The following is a 15,030-nucleotide window of genomic DNA, read 5'->3' on the forward strand; positions in this document are numbered from 1 at the left end:
GGACAACAGTGGACATAGGCCTGCTTGCTATCTCATGTCCCTTTTCTCTTACTAAAATGACTCTATGAATTCAACAGACACCTCAAAAATAATCTAAAAATCTAAAATAATAAGAATCATGAGCCATAATCTCCAAAAAATCTAAAAACTCTAAAAAGGGTAATTATATAGACAAAGGGAAAAGAGTGGCTTTTTTCATTCAATTAGATTAAGAAATTATGTTTCAATTAAATTTAATCTTAAATTCGTTTTAATTTAATAAAAATGGTACAAGATGCACCCAACAACAGACTATGAGAAATTAGAAACTTTCCATTCACATTATTCAACCTGGTTCAAAAACCACCCTGGGACTAGGGTCCTAGGCTCTGAGAGCACAAAGAAAACAGTCACTAATGAACGCTCACTATCTGCCAGGCACTGTGCAAAGTGTTTCACGTACATGTTATCTAATCCTCACAACCAACACACAGAGCAGGTACCATTATATTTTGCAAATGAGGAGACTGAGGCTCAAGGTCACATGTCTAGCAAGTGGCAGACTCCAAAGTCCTTGCTCTTAATCTTGTTACTCTTGTTATCCCTAAGGAGCTCATATACCGGTGGGGAAAGGAGGAATCTATGAGCCTGTCCAATGTGAATTGTGGTAAATGTCCTATCAGATACAGAAATAAAATGCTGGAAGGAAGGGCAGAAAGAACCACCCAGATGACGTGGGGGAGGGGAGTGGCAGGGTGAGAGCACAGGAGGTGGCGTCTAAGCTGGGCTTCAAAGAATGAAAGAAGGAAAGGGCATTCGAGACTGAGGGAATTACAGGAAGGGAGGGCACAGGCACCAACATGGACAGTGTGCCCAACGACCACGAAGCACTTGGTGGGTCTCAGGCAGAACATGAAGCAAGGAAAGAAGGGGAGAAGGACAGGAATAGGAAGAGGCTGCTCTGAAACTTACATCTAAAAGGAGGAATTTTTAAAGAGACCATGGAAGGATGCTGGTAAAGGAGGAGGGAATCCAGGCTTTTCCTACATCCAATAATGAGCCACTTAAGTTAACAAGTATCCTAATCTGTACACATCTATATGTTTACATGTAAATCACTTACAGAAAGACAGTATCCAGGTAAACCCCCTTAAAGAGGAAAGGCGTTGTTGATACAAAGTAAAAGTTAACGTATCTGACACTAGAACAGAACCACTACCTTCCTAGGACCCACTGTCCTCCTACACACATAGTGGCACTGTCTCTAGCCGGGAACCTTCTGACCCCAAAGCCACACCTGGAGCAAGAAGTGATAGGCATCTGGCTACACAGAGAAGCACCGGTTAAATGTCTGCTGGATGAACCAATGAACACTTAATGAATGAGTACAGAAGAACCTCTTTCCTTTCCTTTCTTTTGTTCTTAGTTCTCCTTCTGTCAAATAATGTAAAATTCTTTTTTCTCTCTGCTATGGACTGAACTGTCATGTCCTCACTCCCCGCCAATTCCTGTGCTGAAGCCCTAACCCCCAGGGAGTATATTGGGAGACAGAAGGTAAGTGAGGTCAGAGGTGTAAGCCCCTAATTTGACAGGCCTGATCACCTGACAAGACAAGGAGCGAGAGCGTGAGCCTCTCTTTCCAGGAAAGGCTTCGTGAGGACAAGTGAGAAGGTGACCATCTGCAAACAGAAAGCCAGCCTTCCCCAGTACCGACCACGCTGGCCCACTGACCCCAGACTTCCAGCCTCCAGAACTTTTGAGAAGTGACTTCTGCTGTTCAAGCCACACAGCCCATGGTGTTCTGTTATGGAACCTGCTAAGGTCTAAACATTTGTGTCACCTCGAAACTCATTTGTTAAGATCCCCACCCCCAAAGATGATGGTCCTGGTAGGCAGAGCCTTTAGAAGGTACTTAGTCATTAGAAAGGAGCCTTCATGGATGGGATCAGTGCCTTTAAATACAGGCTTCAGAGCGCTCCCCAGCCCCTTCTGCCATGTGAGGACAGAGCAAGTCTGTGACCCAGAAGAGGGCCCTCCCCTAACCATGCTGGCACCTGGATGTCAGACTTCCAGCTTTCTGTTGGTCATAAGCCACCCAACGTGGTGTTCTGTTAGAGTAGTTAGTCCAACTAGCACAGCCCTTGCTGATGAAGACCCTCTGTCTCCTTTCCGAGTTTCTGAGAATCACTTCATCCTCCCTGGTGATATTCACTTTAAAAGACTCCTGCTCCTTGCCCTCCATTACACCAAACACGCTCATGGAACTGAAAAATAAGTTAAATTACCCAGTTGTTTCATGTTTGAGCACCCAGGCATGTATAATATGCAAAACACCTATACAGTACCCTGAACTTTTTTTTAATCTAGACATGTATTATATCATCTGAATGCAATGGTTCACATAATGGTTTCTGCTCTTTGGGGTTTTGTTTGTTTGTTTATTTATTTTTTGGCTTTGTGGGACAATCCCAAGATAGTCACAAGACCGCTGACTTCACCTCCTAGGATGTCTTCAGAGAACAGCCAGTGCCTCTAACTATGCAGGACAACGACAGCGCAGGGAACAAGCCCACCATCAAGTCCACCGTTTGCTGCGTGGTTCTGTGCTGCCAACTACAATCTGAACATGCTCTCCCCATCGGCAGGCAGTATATAAAGAGTCAATTCTCTACTCTGTAACTTGGACCTTTGCTGAGATAGCAAAGGGTAAAACCTACTGTGCTTTCACCCCAGATTACCAGCTTCCCTCCGGCACGGGCTCCTCATCACCTCAGCCATGCAGCCAGGGCCCAGCTGAGAAAAGGGCTGCCTAGGTTCACCTGCCCTGTATTCTCCCCGAGTGGCCACAAGGAGGCAGAGTGGTGCCACAGGAAGGTCCTGACAAGAAGCTACCTATTGACTCTACTCCCTATTGGGATCTTGAGCAAATTATTGAGCCTCATTTTTTTTTTCATCTATAAAATGGGGTCGGGAGGAGGCTTCATAAGATAATCTGAAGTTTGGAAATAATGTATGTAAAAGCATCTAGCACAGTATAAAATATTAGTGTCCTTTTTCCCATAAACTTTCTTTAGTATTCTCTCTTACACACTACAGGAACTCCACCAGTCCACCTCTCATTCAGCTACTTTACTCGAGACAAACTACTTCACCACTCTGAGTGTTCACATCTGTAAAACCCAAACTGGCCTCCATGCAGGGCAGCCATGAGAACTACTGAGCAGAAAGAACCATCACAGCTGGCTGGCCTGTAGCAGGTCCTTGAGATAAAGGCGCCTATTGTTAACATCATTATCATGTGAAAAAACTGCAGATAAGTAACAATAGGTAGCTAGGGTCTATTACATTTTTTTCAATACGAATAAAATTTTATCAAAATAATACATGTTGCATGGGCCACTCTGGCTCACACCCTCCTTCTCACTAACCTGAAAATGGGGGCTAGATACACACTTGGCAATTTGTTTAAACAAAGGTTCTTGAATTTTAACAAACTGTGAAGGTTCAATCACATCCAATATTTCTTCCAGCTCCCCAAGGAACATAACCTGTAAGTACATGCAAAACACAAACTGTCAGGCACTTCATTAAACAAATCCACAGGAATGATGAGAATTAATGACAGGTCACGATGTTTTAAGAAAAATTTATGCATAAAACTGAACTTGAACAAATCAGGTATTAACTCACAAGAAGATGTTCATTCACAAGGAACTCACCAGAAGGTACTTGTTGAGAGCAAGTTCCCTGCGCTCTTTGGAAAAAATGTTGGAAAGACTATTTTTGGAAAAATACTTTACATCCACTACACAGAACAAGGGCACTGAGACAATGCAGCAGGGCCCCTGTGAACCAGGACTGGCCCTGGGGGACCGTCTTCTCTGTTGCTATCAACCCAGACGTCTCTTCCCCTCACCCACTATTTTTAAACAATGGGGCATGGCGGTCCTGCACGAGTGTGTGGAAGTCCGCAGTGCCACATGCAGACGTCTCCCAAATGGTCACAGCCTTGCTATGTGCCAGGCGTTCCTTTGGCACACTAGGTAACAGAACAGAGTCAGAGAGATACAAGTGAGCAGACTCACCCCATTAAAGGTGCCCTTTTTACTCTTAGCACACACTGACCCAATCTCCACACTTACACACGCACACGTAACAATTGTTCGTTCTCAAGCACAATGAATCTCGTGACCTCAAGAAACTGCTTTCAGATCACAAAATGGAGCCACATAATAAGTATAATCAAGTGTTTTAAGTATAGTGGAAAACTGACAGAAATAAAAAGCAGTTCAGGCATGAAAAATAAATACCTTAGAAAAAACTTAGGTTTGCAATTAAAGTATAAAAAAATGACAATGTCTTCATATTGTAAGATACATACGGACAGCAATATATACTTTTAATTTTACCTAACAGGTATTTAAAAATTAGATAATGTTCTGAAACTGTATGAAGTAAGTTTTGGAGAATTGAAACTGATTTGGGAAAGGAGGGGGTTTCTGTTAAAAGCAAAGTTTAGTAGATAGACCCTTGCCATTTGTCAAGATAAATAAATTCTCTCAAAATTTTTCCAAAATGTAAAACTAACAGCTGACCTGGGTGGGGGGGGCACATTTTCACATGGTACCTAGCCTTTCAGAAGAGGGGCTGCACATCTGGTACCCAGCTAGGCTCACCTCCAAGCTGAGAGGCTCACTCACCACCCCGCACAACAACTTCACATACACGTGCCCGGTTAGGTCTCAGCCAAGTACAGATCACTGCAGGGGAGAGGGTTCTGGGACCACCTGCAAACAGCTGAACCTAGAGGTCTGTGACACAGTTTACAACTGTACATAATACCATCCCATCTACACTATGTTTGAAGTAGGTATTTAGGCAGGTTGCTCTAGCATCCATCTATAGCGACAGCAAAACCTCCTCCATACTATGAAAGTGGCCGCTAAGAAGGTGACATCGAGAGAGCTAGACAGTTGGACACATGACTCGGGCTTCCACGGGGCTGAGCAGCACCATGATAAAAGTCCAGGGTTCACCCATCGGGGAGCTGGGCTATGGCCTAACCATCTCCACTGAGTGTGCTGGGGCAGGCTACTTAGCTTCTCTAGGCATCAATTTCACAGCCAGTGAAATGAGGATATTTACACTCCTGCCTGACCGAGCTACAATGAGGACTAAATGAGAGAATGCATTTTATACATGCTTATTAGCTCAGTGCCTGGCACTCAGCCAAGTGTTTAGTAAGCTATTAACACACTGACATAAGCACTTACCTCCTTCTGACTACATGTTTTGGGCCAAAATTTCATTAACCCCCTAATAACCTAAAATGAAAAGGAGAAAAACAAATGACACTTAATTTTTCATATAAACTCTATGAAAAGTGATCCATAATTCAAACATATGGGAAAAAATACTTACTGGTTCTGTGAGTGAAGGATCTTTCTCCAGAAACTGTACTATGCAATATGCCAGCTGGAGAAACAGAAAAGAAAGACAAAATTGGAAATTCTACATACTAGGGACACAAAAGATATATTAGTAAAACTTCCTACAGAGTTTCCAGATTGAGGTTTTAGTAACTTCATGTCCAATTCATTTAAAAAATAAAAAATATATAAAGCAAAATAAAAAGATTGATACTAATAAGGTTCCAGGAGAGGTTTTGAAAAAAGAGTATTGGGACATGAACTAGACAGCTAATGAAAAGCAGAGGTGAAATATCACATTAAGTATATTCTGATAGTAACTCATCTATATACAGTTTGAGTTACATCTCATGGGCTTCCTTTCACTCTCTGCTAACGTTACCAGTACTGGGTTTTACTGTGGTTCCAGAAGAGTCCTCTGTGAGGAGCAGGCTCTTCCCAAAACCCTCGCCGACTGCCTGAAGTGGCACAGGCAAACCACAGCAGTTTTGGGAAGAGAGAAAACGTTCTACTGCCAGTTACAACCTGGAGAGATACGAGTTTTACATCTGATAAAACTTACCTAGATAAGAATTCCTTTCAATGATCACGAAATGTGATACCTTGTTCAAAAACTAGAGGCAAGATTTGTAAAAGACTCGTAAAGATTCTGGGACAAAAAAAAAATCCACTCTTGCGAAACAACATTTTGAGGGTGTTCTAAATGAGAAGCATATGGACTAATTTTTCCTCGAAATACAGAATTTCACATTTAAAGAGGAACACTGCTCAGAAAAATGTGTTACATTTTTATGCAAACTCAAAACATTCCGTCTGCGGGGAGGGGAGAGTCAGAGGTTTCAAATACTAAAATTAAAACACCACAAGATCATTTCTCTGCCCTCTGTGACATGCTTACCATGCAAGGCAGTGTTAGAATGGAAATTAGAGTGGGAACAGGTTAGGGTATGCTTTTAAAGTAATGGAGGGTAAAAATAAAAAGATGTGAAAATACTGATTTATTTGTGCGAGTATTTATTTACGTGTAGAAAGTTAGAGATTGTGAATCAACGAGGAGCGGGAGCAAAGGGCAACTTATAGACTACTGCAAAATAAGGCTGAGACAAAATGTTTGAGAACATTCAGAAATGATTGCCCATGTCCAAAGATCTAAATCTGAAAAGGCCGTGTATATTGTTATATACAACATGCTCAATATATGATTTTGTGAACGGGCAAGTCATCTAAATTCTCTGAAAAGTGAAATGACTAAATAAACGCTCCTTCTACTTGAAAAATATTCCCATGAGTTTCCTATGCACTGAAAAACACATACATACACATTTTTATTTTCTTTGAGGAGTATTTTAAACTTCAACAAGTCTTTAAAAAAAAAATTAAGTAAATATCAATATCAAGAAAACATCAGGTTTGCAAACTTTACCCTGCTTCCAAAAAAAGCAGTTGTACAAAATTCTACCTGGGCATGGAAGAGTGATAAGCTCCTGACAGTGTGCAAAGGGATCAACACTTTCACCAGAAACTGTTTGTGTTCTGCCTTAAGAGGTAAAGCAAAGCCATTGATAATACTAGGAAAAAGAAGAGAGGCATGAATTAGCAATGAAACCACAACAAGCTAAACTAAGACAAACTGTTCTTGTGAGATGAGGTTAAATCTTAATCCATTTACGACTGGTCCAGAGCAACCCAAAACCCATCCCAGAGGCTTTCAGGATTTCTTAGTTACTTTAGAGAATACACTGAAGTCAGAAGGAAATTGAAGACAATTTGCTTGTGATTCCCACCCCCCGCCCCCCGGCACAGGCTCCTGTGCTATTAAACCTAGGTGGATGGTCCCAAATCTTTTGTATCAACACTCTTTATTCTTCCTCCCTCTTCTCCTTCCTCAAGTAATTGCCTGCTTTGCCCACTTATGACCCTTTCCATTTCCAGACATTACTCCTTCCTGTGCCTGACATCGGTGCTCAGACCAAGAATACCCTGGAGCCCAGCCTAGGGTAGGTGCAGAGAAAACCATGTGACTCCACCTCCTTTTTCTCCTCCGATTAGGAGGAGAGACTAAGTAATCACATTGTTCAGTTACACTCGTCTCCCTTGTGTGTAGAAACCTACACAGCAGCTGTCTCTTTCCAATTCATTCCACTACGTCAGGGAACAGCTGTTCAAAAACTACACCTGGGTACACAGTTCCCTTGAAAATGGCAATCTTCCCAATTTATTATAAACTTGCTTTCAAAAAGATTTGGCAAAGGACAGGTTGCCTGGAAATCAACAAAAGTAAAATGTCTTGGGGTAACTGGCCTGACTGCAATCAGATGTGCCGTCTGCACAACGAGGGATAAACTGTTAGTTCTTCCTGTCATCCCAGTAGGATGAGCAATGCATAACTGGGACAAGGGGAACGAGGGCCTGTGTTTCAGAGGGTCAGCCGGGAAACATGCCGGAGCACACGTGGGAGTATCCGATGTATGTACAGCGAGAGATCTAGGTCAGCATTTCCCGGCACCACCTGACCCTAATTTACAGAATGATACTCACCTGAGATTAGCAATTCGATAAAATGTGCTTACCTTCCTAATATTTCCAGCAGTTCAGCTACACCATTGAAGTGTTCTGTTTCATAAACAAACCTTTGAGAGAGGGCGGGGGGAATAAAGTCAGTCCTCTAATGTTCAAACATTTGAGGTTTACTTATTACTTCTATTAAACCACCAGTTTTGCTTCTCCTTCTCCTCCCTCCTTCCACTTACCTTAGAAAAATATTGTTAATCTGTTTTCGGATAAATGCTCTAAGACCAAGAAACTTGCCATAAATTCTGTGTAAGACTGTTTTTAAGTAGTCACGTTCCCGGGGATCTTCGCTGTCAAACAGCTCCAAAAGCTGTTGTAAACAAAAGAGTGTAGCTGTTAAAGGCAGTTTCAGGAAAAAATTTAGGAAGTCTGCCGCTCTTTATTTAAAATCCCTTCCTTCCTTCTTCAAAACTTCATTGAGTATCTATTATGTGTCAGCACAGTGCCAGCCACTGGGGACACAGTGATTAAGTCAAACAAGGGGCTTATACTCTAGTGACGAGGTACACAATAATGATCACCACAACAATGATATATCACAGCACTTAGTACAGTTATCAGGCTATTTTGTAAGCAATCTAGTTATAGTATTACTGCCCATGAGATAGTTTTATCCCCATTTTACAGACGAGGAAATCGGGGGCATAGAGATATTAAGTAAACTCGCCCGTGATCTCAAAGCTAGTAAGTGGTAGGGCTAGGATTTGAACTCAAGTAGCTGAGGCCCTAGAGTCCATTATCTCAACCACTTCACTACTATGACATAAGCTACCCACTGAGCTTCTGGTCCAGATGTACAGTTAACATAAGCCTTCAGCTCTACCAGAGCATTCCAGTGAATGAAACATCCTAAACCAGAGCAAACACCAACAAGTCCCCAGTGGCGCAGGCGGTGTTTCTTTCTATATCTTGGTTCCTGTTACATGGGTAAATAAATAAGTATCTTTGTAAATATGCACTGAGGTGAACATACACGATTTCTGTATGTATACGTGTTATACATGAATAACATTTTTAAAGTTCCCAATCATTTTTAAAGTCAGTAACTCAATCCTGATAAGATCTGACCTTTATCAGGATTGAAAACATATGTCAACACAAAAACTCATACACGGAAGTTCACAGCAACATTATTCATAATAGCCAAAAAGTGGGAAGAACCCACATGTACATTATCTGGTGCACAGGTAAGCAAAATGTGCTACAATAAAACATCATTTGGTCATAAAAAGGAATGAAGCACTGATACATGTCACCACATGGATGAACCTTGCAAACATCACACAAAGTGAAAGAAAAGCCCTGGCTGGTGTGGTTCAGTGGACTGGGTGCTGGCCTATGAACTGCAAGGTCGCCGGTTCAATGCACAGTCAGGGCACATGCCTGCGAACCTGGGGGCAAGGTCCCCAGTTGGGAGTGTGTGAGATGCAACCGATGTACCAATCGATGCTTCTCTTGCACATCAATGTTTCTCCCCCCGCTTTCTCCCCGCCTTCCCCCTGTGTAAAAATAGATATCTTTAAAAAAGAGAGCGAGAGAAAGAAGCCAGCCACAAAAGGCCTCATACAGTATGAAATTAATAAACTGTATGTGACGTGTAAATATTTATGTAAAATATACAGAATAGGCAACTTCATGGAGATATAAAGCAGAATGAGGAGAGGCTGCTAATGAGTATAGCGTTTCTTTGGAGGATGACAAAAATGTTCTGCAATTATATAGCAGCGATGGTTACACAACTCTGTGAATATACTAAAAAACAATGAATTGTACATTTTAAAAGGGTGAACTTTGTGGTATATGAATTATATCTCAATAAAGCTGCTATTTTTTTTTTTCTAAACAGTAGGCAGGTTCCTCTAGCTGAAGAACAAACTTAGAGACTGGTTTAAATTTTACTGAGTTCTTCACACACTCATTATCATGGCAATAAAGCGGAACTCATAGTTCTAATGTTGGCTTTACAGCAAAACATTTCAACAGCATACAGAGAGCATACAAATGAACGCAGACTATCCTAATTACCAAAAAGCTATTAACATACAGAAGTATGATTTCAGGTGATTAAGACATGAGGCTAAGACTGACAGCAAAGTATTATACTCAGTGGGCAGTATCCAAACAAATTATCTACTTTTGTTTGGTGCTTTTCTTTGAATAAAAGGCAGAGTTCTAGACCAAAAAAAAAAAGCCCTTCAAATGATGGCAGGAAGTACAAACTGAAGGATAGTCTTCAAAAATGGCCAATGAGCCCTGGCTGATGTGGCTCAATGTATTGAGCACCTGCCTGTAAACCCAAAGGTCACCGGTTTGATTCCCAGTCAGGGCACATGCCTGGGCTGTGGGCCGGGTACCTATTTGGGGATCTGATTGATGTTTCTCTCTCACATACTGATATTTCTCTCCTCTTTCTCCCTCCCTTCCCCTCTCTCTAAAAAATGAATAAATAAATAAAATATTTTTTAAAAAAATCATCAATGAGATAGACGCAATTTTTTGGCTACACAATGTCATCCATCCATCCAAAAAATGAATATTTCAAATAAATGTGTATGCAGACACAATCTGCTTGCAGAAAGCCTAGTCTAATGAGGGGTGGTGGTAAATAAAGAGCAAGATAGGAGGTTCAGGATGCTATATAAATACACAGCAGACGTATCTACTGTATTTGGGGGAAGCGGAGTGACCAGAGAAGGCTTCTAAGGAAGTGTTCATGGCAGATTCAATACCATATATCTTTACCAGCAGCCTATCTGAAAAGCAGTTATTATTAAAATACCTGCCATATCTCTGCCCACCTGGCCATGAAATCAATCAATCAATCAATCAATCAATGCCAGGAACTGTCCTCATTGCTGGGCACACATACACACTAGTAAACAAACTTGGGGCCCACAAAAAAGCAATGAGCAGGTCAACTATCCATTTCTACAGGAAACAGTCTGAAAAAGAACATGTGACCCTGCAGGCAAAAAGAAGACCCCATGGCTCAGCATCTCTTATCCACTACATGCACAAAGTGATGTAAGAGCCCTAACCTACCATCCTACTCCTTCTTAATAGAATAATTAACCTTTTGAGTTCTAGTTTTTTCACTGATTTCTATTTTTAAGTGTTGTGAAAGGGTTTAGTGAGTAATTCGCAACAAACACAAAAGGTCTGAAAGGGTGTGCTTTAGCAAAACTTGACTCAACTATGCTTATGTATTGTTAATCTTGAGAGTTTAGTAAAAATAATAATTAAACAAAAATTATTAAACTAATATTTTCATTAGGTCCTTAAAGAAAATGCATTACCAGGCACCCAACTGGAGTCATTTACAAAGCCACAAGCATTATATATACATCACGTGCTATGAGGAACAAAGATAAATTGGAGTATATAAATTACTTTCCTGCCATTCTATAGAACACGCTCTTGATGACTTTATGATGTATGAGATAAAGGGAACAGTATAATAGTGCAGGTGCCAAAAAGGGGGAGAGTAGGATGAGGAGTTGATTTCAGAAACAAAATATGTGTGCTTAGTCATATATAAACTCTGAACACTCCCCACAAAAATAAAAAAAGCAATGAAAAATATACTCCACCGTCTGTATATGCTTAGGTGAACTGTGTCCCTTACAATATAACAGGCAACTGATTGTCAGAAAAAGAAGCTGGATAATTTCCAAGGTGACTACGGAGCAAAGACAGACCTGTCAACATGTGGAGGCTAACAAACAGAGATGAGCTGTGTAATGATGTAACAAAGGAACCCTCCTCTGAACCTCGTAATAAACCAACTGTGAAATGTGAACAGCAAAATTAAAAAGGCATTAAGGGTCTTCCCGTTAGACATGCAGGACTGAACCTCTATCCTCCTGAACAATTCCTGAATAAAAGAATAGAAGTGGAGAGTTAAAGAATAACAATGGAAGAAACTACAAGGCACGGAGGACTGAAGAGCAGATTAGACAAATTTGCACACTTTCAAAGATGGAAAGTGGATGGCGAGGAGTTTCCGCTTTCTCCACTCTGCTAAGTGTTTTTCCATTCTGCCAGCAGGGAGGAAAGCCAACAAGAAGCAAGCCAATTCACAACAGAGAACCCTTAACAGGCTTAAGAGCTGAGGGCACCAGATATATCTGCTGGCAAAGGTGTAAGGAGCTAAAAACAGGAAGGCTGGTTGTAAGTTTGTAGGAGTAATAAGACCTCCCAGATCCCTGTCCCATGCAGTGTACTAAAGATTTACCATCAAAGTCCGGAGAGAATTAATAAATGAGCAGGTCTCTAATCTTGGGGACACTGCACACAGCTAAGTAAAGTGCCCGTGGTAAATAATGGGGTTAAATGAAACTCTGCGTGCTGCAGAGTGAGACCTTTGCCAGCCCCCTTCTCTGACTAAGCTCCCCAGTCAAACGGCAAGGTCTCTGCCCAATATGCCAGGTCTCCCACGCAAGAAAGTGGGACTACACGTACATACACAGGTTCTAAGAGGCTTTTTTTCTGGTAGAAATTGTATTTATTTTATTTTTAAAAATTTATTTAATCTTTATTGTATTCCAAGAGGCTTTTTGATGACTAACACGTAACTATAAATATGAAGTCAAAGATCACCAAACATTCTACCATAACAGACAAAGACCAAAATAATCATAAAGAACTCAGAGGAAATAGACACAACAAAAGGAGTAGGAAAGAAATACAGGAAAGAACCTATAACAGACTCAGAATTAAGCAAATATACTGAATCCCTGAAACAAAAACAACATGCTGTTACAGATGAATACTCAGAAAATACGAGCTTTTGAGAACTCAAAATGTAACAGAAAAAAAAATTCAGAGGGACTAGAACATTAAAATGAGAAATCTATGCTGAAAGTATAACCCGAAGATGAATATAATATATAGAAGATAAGAAAACTTGAGGACCAATCAAGAAAACAGGGCTAATAGGAATGCCAAAAAGGTACAGAGATAGAAAGAAAAAACAATTAAGAGACGGAAATTATCTGAGGAAGAATTCAAATTTCCAAATACAAACCTCACTATATACAGGGCCATTAGGTTGCTGCGCAAGGCATGAACAGAGACCCACAACAAAGCACAATCTGACATTTCTGGACACTGGGAACAAAGAGTAGCTTACAAAGAAAAACCAGTCACAATAAAAGATAAGGAGTTCGGCTGGCACAGGCCTTTTCAATACCAACACTGAGAGCTGGAAGACAATGAAGCAATTCCTTAAAACTTCTGAGGGAATATGGTTCCAACCTATAAATCTATGCATAGCCAAAATGTCAATCAAGTATGTGGGTAGAATAAAGATGTTTTCAGAGAAACATATTTGGTCTTCTTCCAATGTTCCTGACACATAGCTCCTAAAACCCTTGGAATTTCCTAAGTGATGAGAAAAATAAAGGTTAATGAGGTTAGTTCTTAGAAGGCACCTAAGTATTGGGGAAGGTTGCCAGGAGAACCAATTATGCGATAAGAGGGTGGGAACTTTCAGCCTATCCACCTGACCACGAGAGTGGAAAGGGGACAGAGGTCGAACCGATCACCAACTGCCAATGATCTAATCAGTCACTGCTATATGATGAAGCCTCCATAAAAACCCAAAGGAAAAGAGTCTGTAGAGAGGCTCGGTGAACATGCGAAGATTCCAGGGAAAGTGCCATCTCTTCCATCGGTAATCTAGTGATTAAAATGTTTCTGCATTCCGTGAGCTGCTCTAGCAAATTCTTGAAACCCAAGACAGGGGTCATTGGAACCTCCAATCTATAGCCCGTTGGTCAAAGGCACCGATGATAGCTTGGGCTTGTGACCAGTGTCTGAAGTGTGAGAGACGGGGTTGGGGGATGGAAGCAGGGGGAGCCCTGTAGGGCTGAGTTCTTAACCTGTGGAATCTGACACTATTTCCAGGTAGACAGTGTCAGAATTGCATGAATTATACAATACCCAGCTAGTGTCCGAGAACTGCTTGTTGGTGTGGCCCTAATGTTTACACACACAGACACATACAGAAAGGAACTGGGTCCAAAACCCCTTTAAATCTACATCCCATTCATACTCCTTTAGGAATCATCTAGAAGGTATATCCACCAAAAGGAAAGAGAGGAAACTAAGCAAGTAAAGACACAGTCCAGAAGAGGGGCAAAGGGAGGTCCCAGGATGACCGCTGTGGACTCAGGATGGCCTGGCTCCGAGAGGGAGGCCCATGAGAAAACACTCGGCACTGACAGACGGGGACCACACTGAGGATGCTCTCAGAGAAGTAACGGATGAACTGGCGATGAACTGGAGACCAACGTAGAGGAAAGCAAGCAAGTAAAGAACAAGGCCACTGTTAATTCCAGAGGTTTAAGAGGGGGAAAGCCCTATAAGAAATGCAATTGTAGCGTAATACGTGCCTTGGCTGTGAACAACACGTACACAGCCATGCTGATGCAAACATCACAATCTGATTTAATTAAATTTTGTGGCGTAACTTGTTGGAAAGCTGTAGAGGAGGGAGATATAAAGGCAGACAAGTAATGGTTTATAGTAGGAATAGATAAAATCTAAAATGAAAAATCAAGAAAATCAAGTTTAAGGATGTTATTTTAGAAATGTGGAGATAAACATGAAGAACAGCTAGAACACTTGAATAAGACTCTGGGCTGGGGAAGGGAATTGTTATTTTTCATTATAGCCATATAAATATATTTGAGTTTTTAAAATTGACATTACTTTTTTATTTAAAACTATTTTTAAAAAGCAAAAGCAAAAGACATGAGACAAAAAGAAGCCCAACTGCCCTCTGCTACAGAAAAGAAGCAACAGCCCGGCTCTATTCCATGTAAAGAAAGATTTTAAAGAGCATCAGAAATCCTCAAGTAGATACTCAATAAAATTAGTATTCTAACTGTTTTAATCCAAACTAAAATCAGATCTCCATATTTCTGGCTTTATTTTTAACCTTAGTTGTTCTACTACTTGAAAAATCCTATCTTCCCAATTCCTTCACCTTCAACAAGTAATTAATGCACATGGAGAAAACAGCCCAGAGCCAAGATGCAAGAGCCAA

The 15,030-nt window shown here is 41.0% G+C and overlaps 1 protein-coding gene across 3 annotated transcripts in view; it reads right to left on the reverse strand.

The window, feature by feature from the left end:
- Positions 1 to 15,030, reverse strand: part of PPP2R5E (protein phosphatase 2 regulatory subunit B'epsilon) — a 139,910-nt gene that overhangs the window by 13,010 nt on the left and 111,870 nt on the right. For all 3 annotated transcript variants that reach the window (XM_045201980.3, XM_024567865.4, XM_045201981.3), the window contains 6 exons: positions 8,159 to 8,289; positions 7,979 to 8,038; positions 6,868 to 6,976; positions 5,401 to 5,454; positions 5,253 to 5,303; positions 3,408 to 3,527 (listed from right to left, as the gene is read on the reverse strand). In XM_045201980.3, coding sequence (XP_045057915.1) covers positions 3,408 to 3,527; positions 5,253 to 5,303; positions 5,401 to 5,454; positions 6,868 to 6,976; positions 7,979 to 8,038; positions 8,159 to 8,289 — 525 coding nt within the window. The remainder of the gene's footprint in view (positions 1 to 3,407; positions 3,528 to 5,252; positions 5,304 to 5,400; positions 5,455 to 6,867; positions 6,977 to 7,978; positions 8,039 to 8,158; positions 8,290 to 15,030) is intronic.

The sequence above is a fragment of the Desmodus rotundus genome, chromosome 7, assembly GCF_022682495.2.
Source record: "Desmodus rotundus isolate HL8 chromosome 7, HLdesRot8A.1, whole genome shotgun sequence".
In the NCBI taxonomy this organism is placed as follows: domain Eukaryota; kingdom Metazoa; phylum Chordata; class Mammalia; order Chiroptera; family Phyllostomidae; genus Desmodus; species Desmodus rotundus.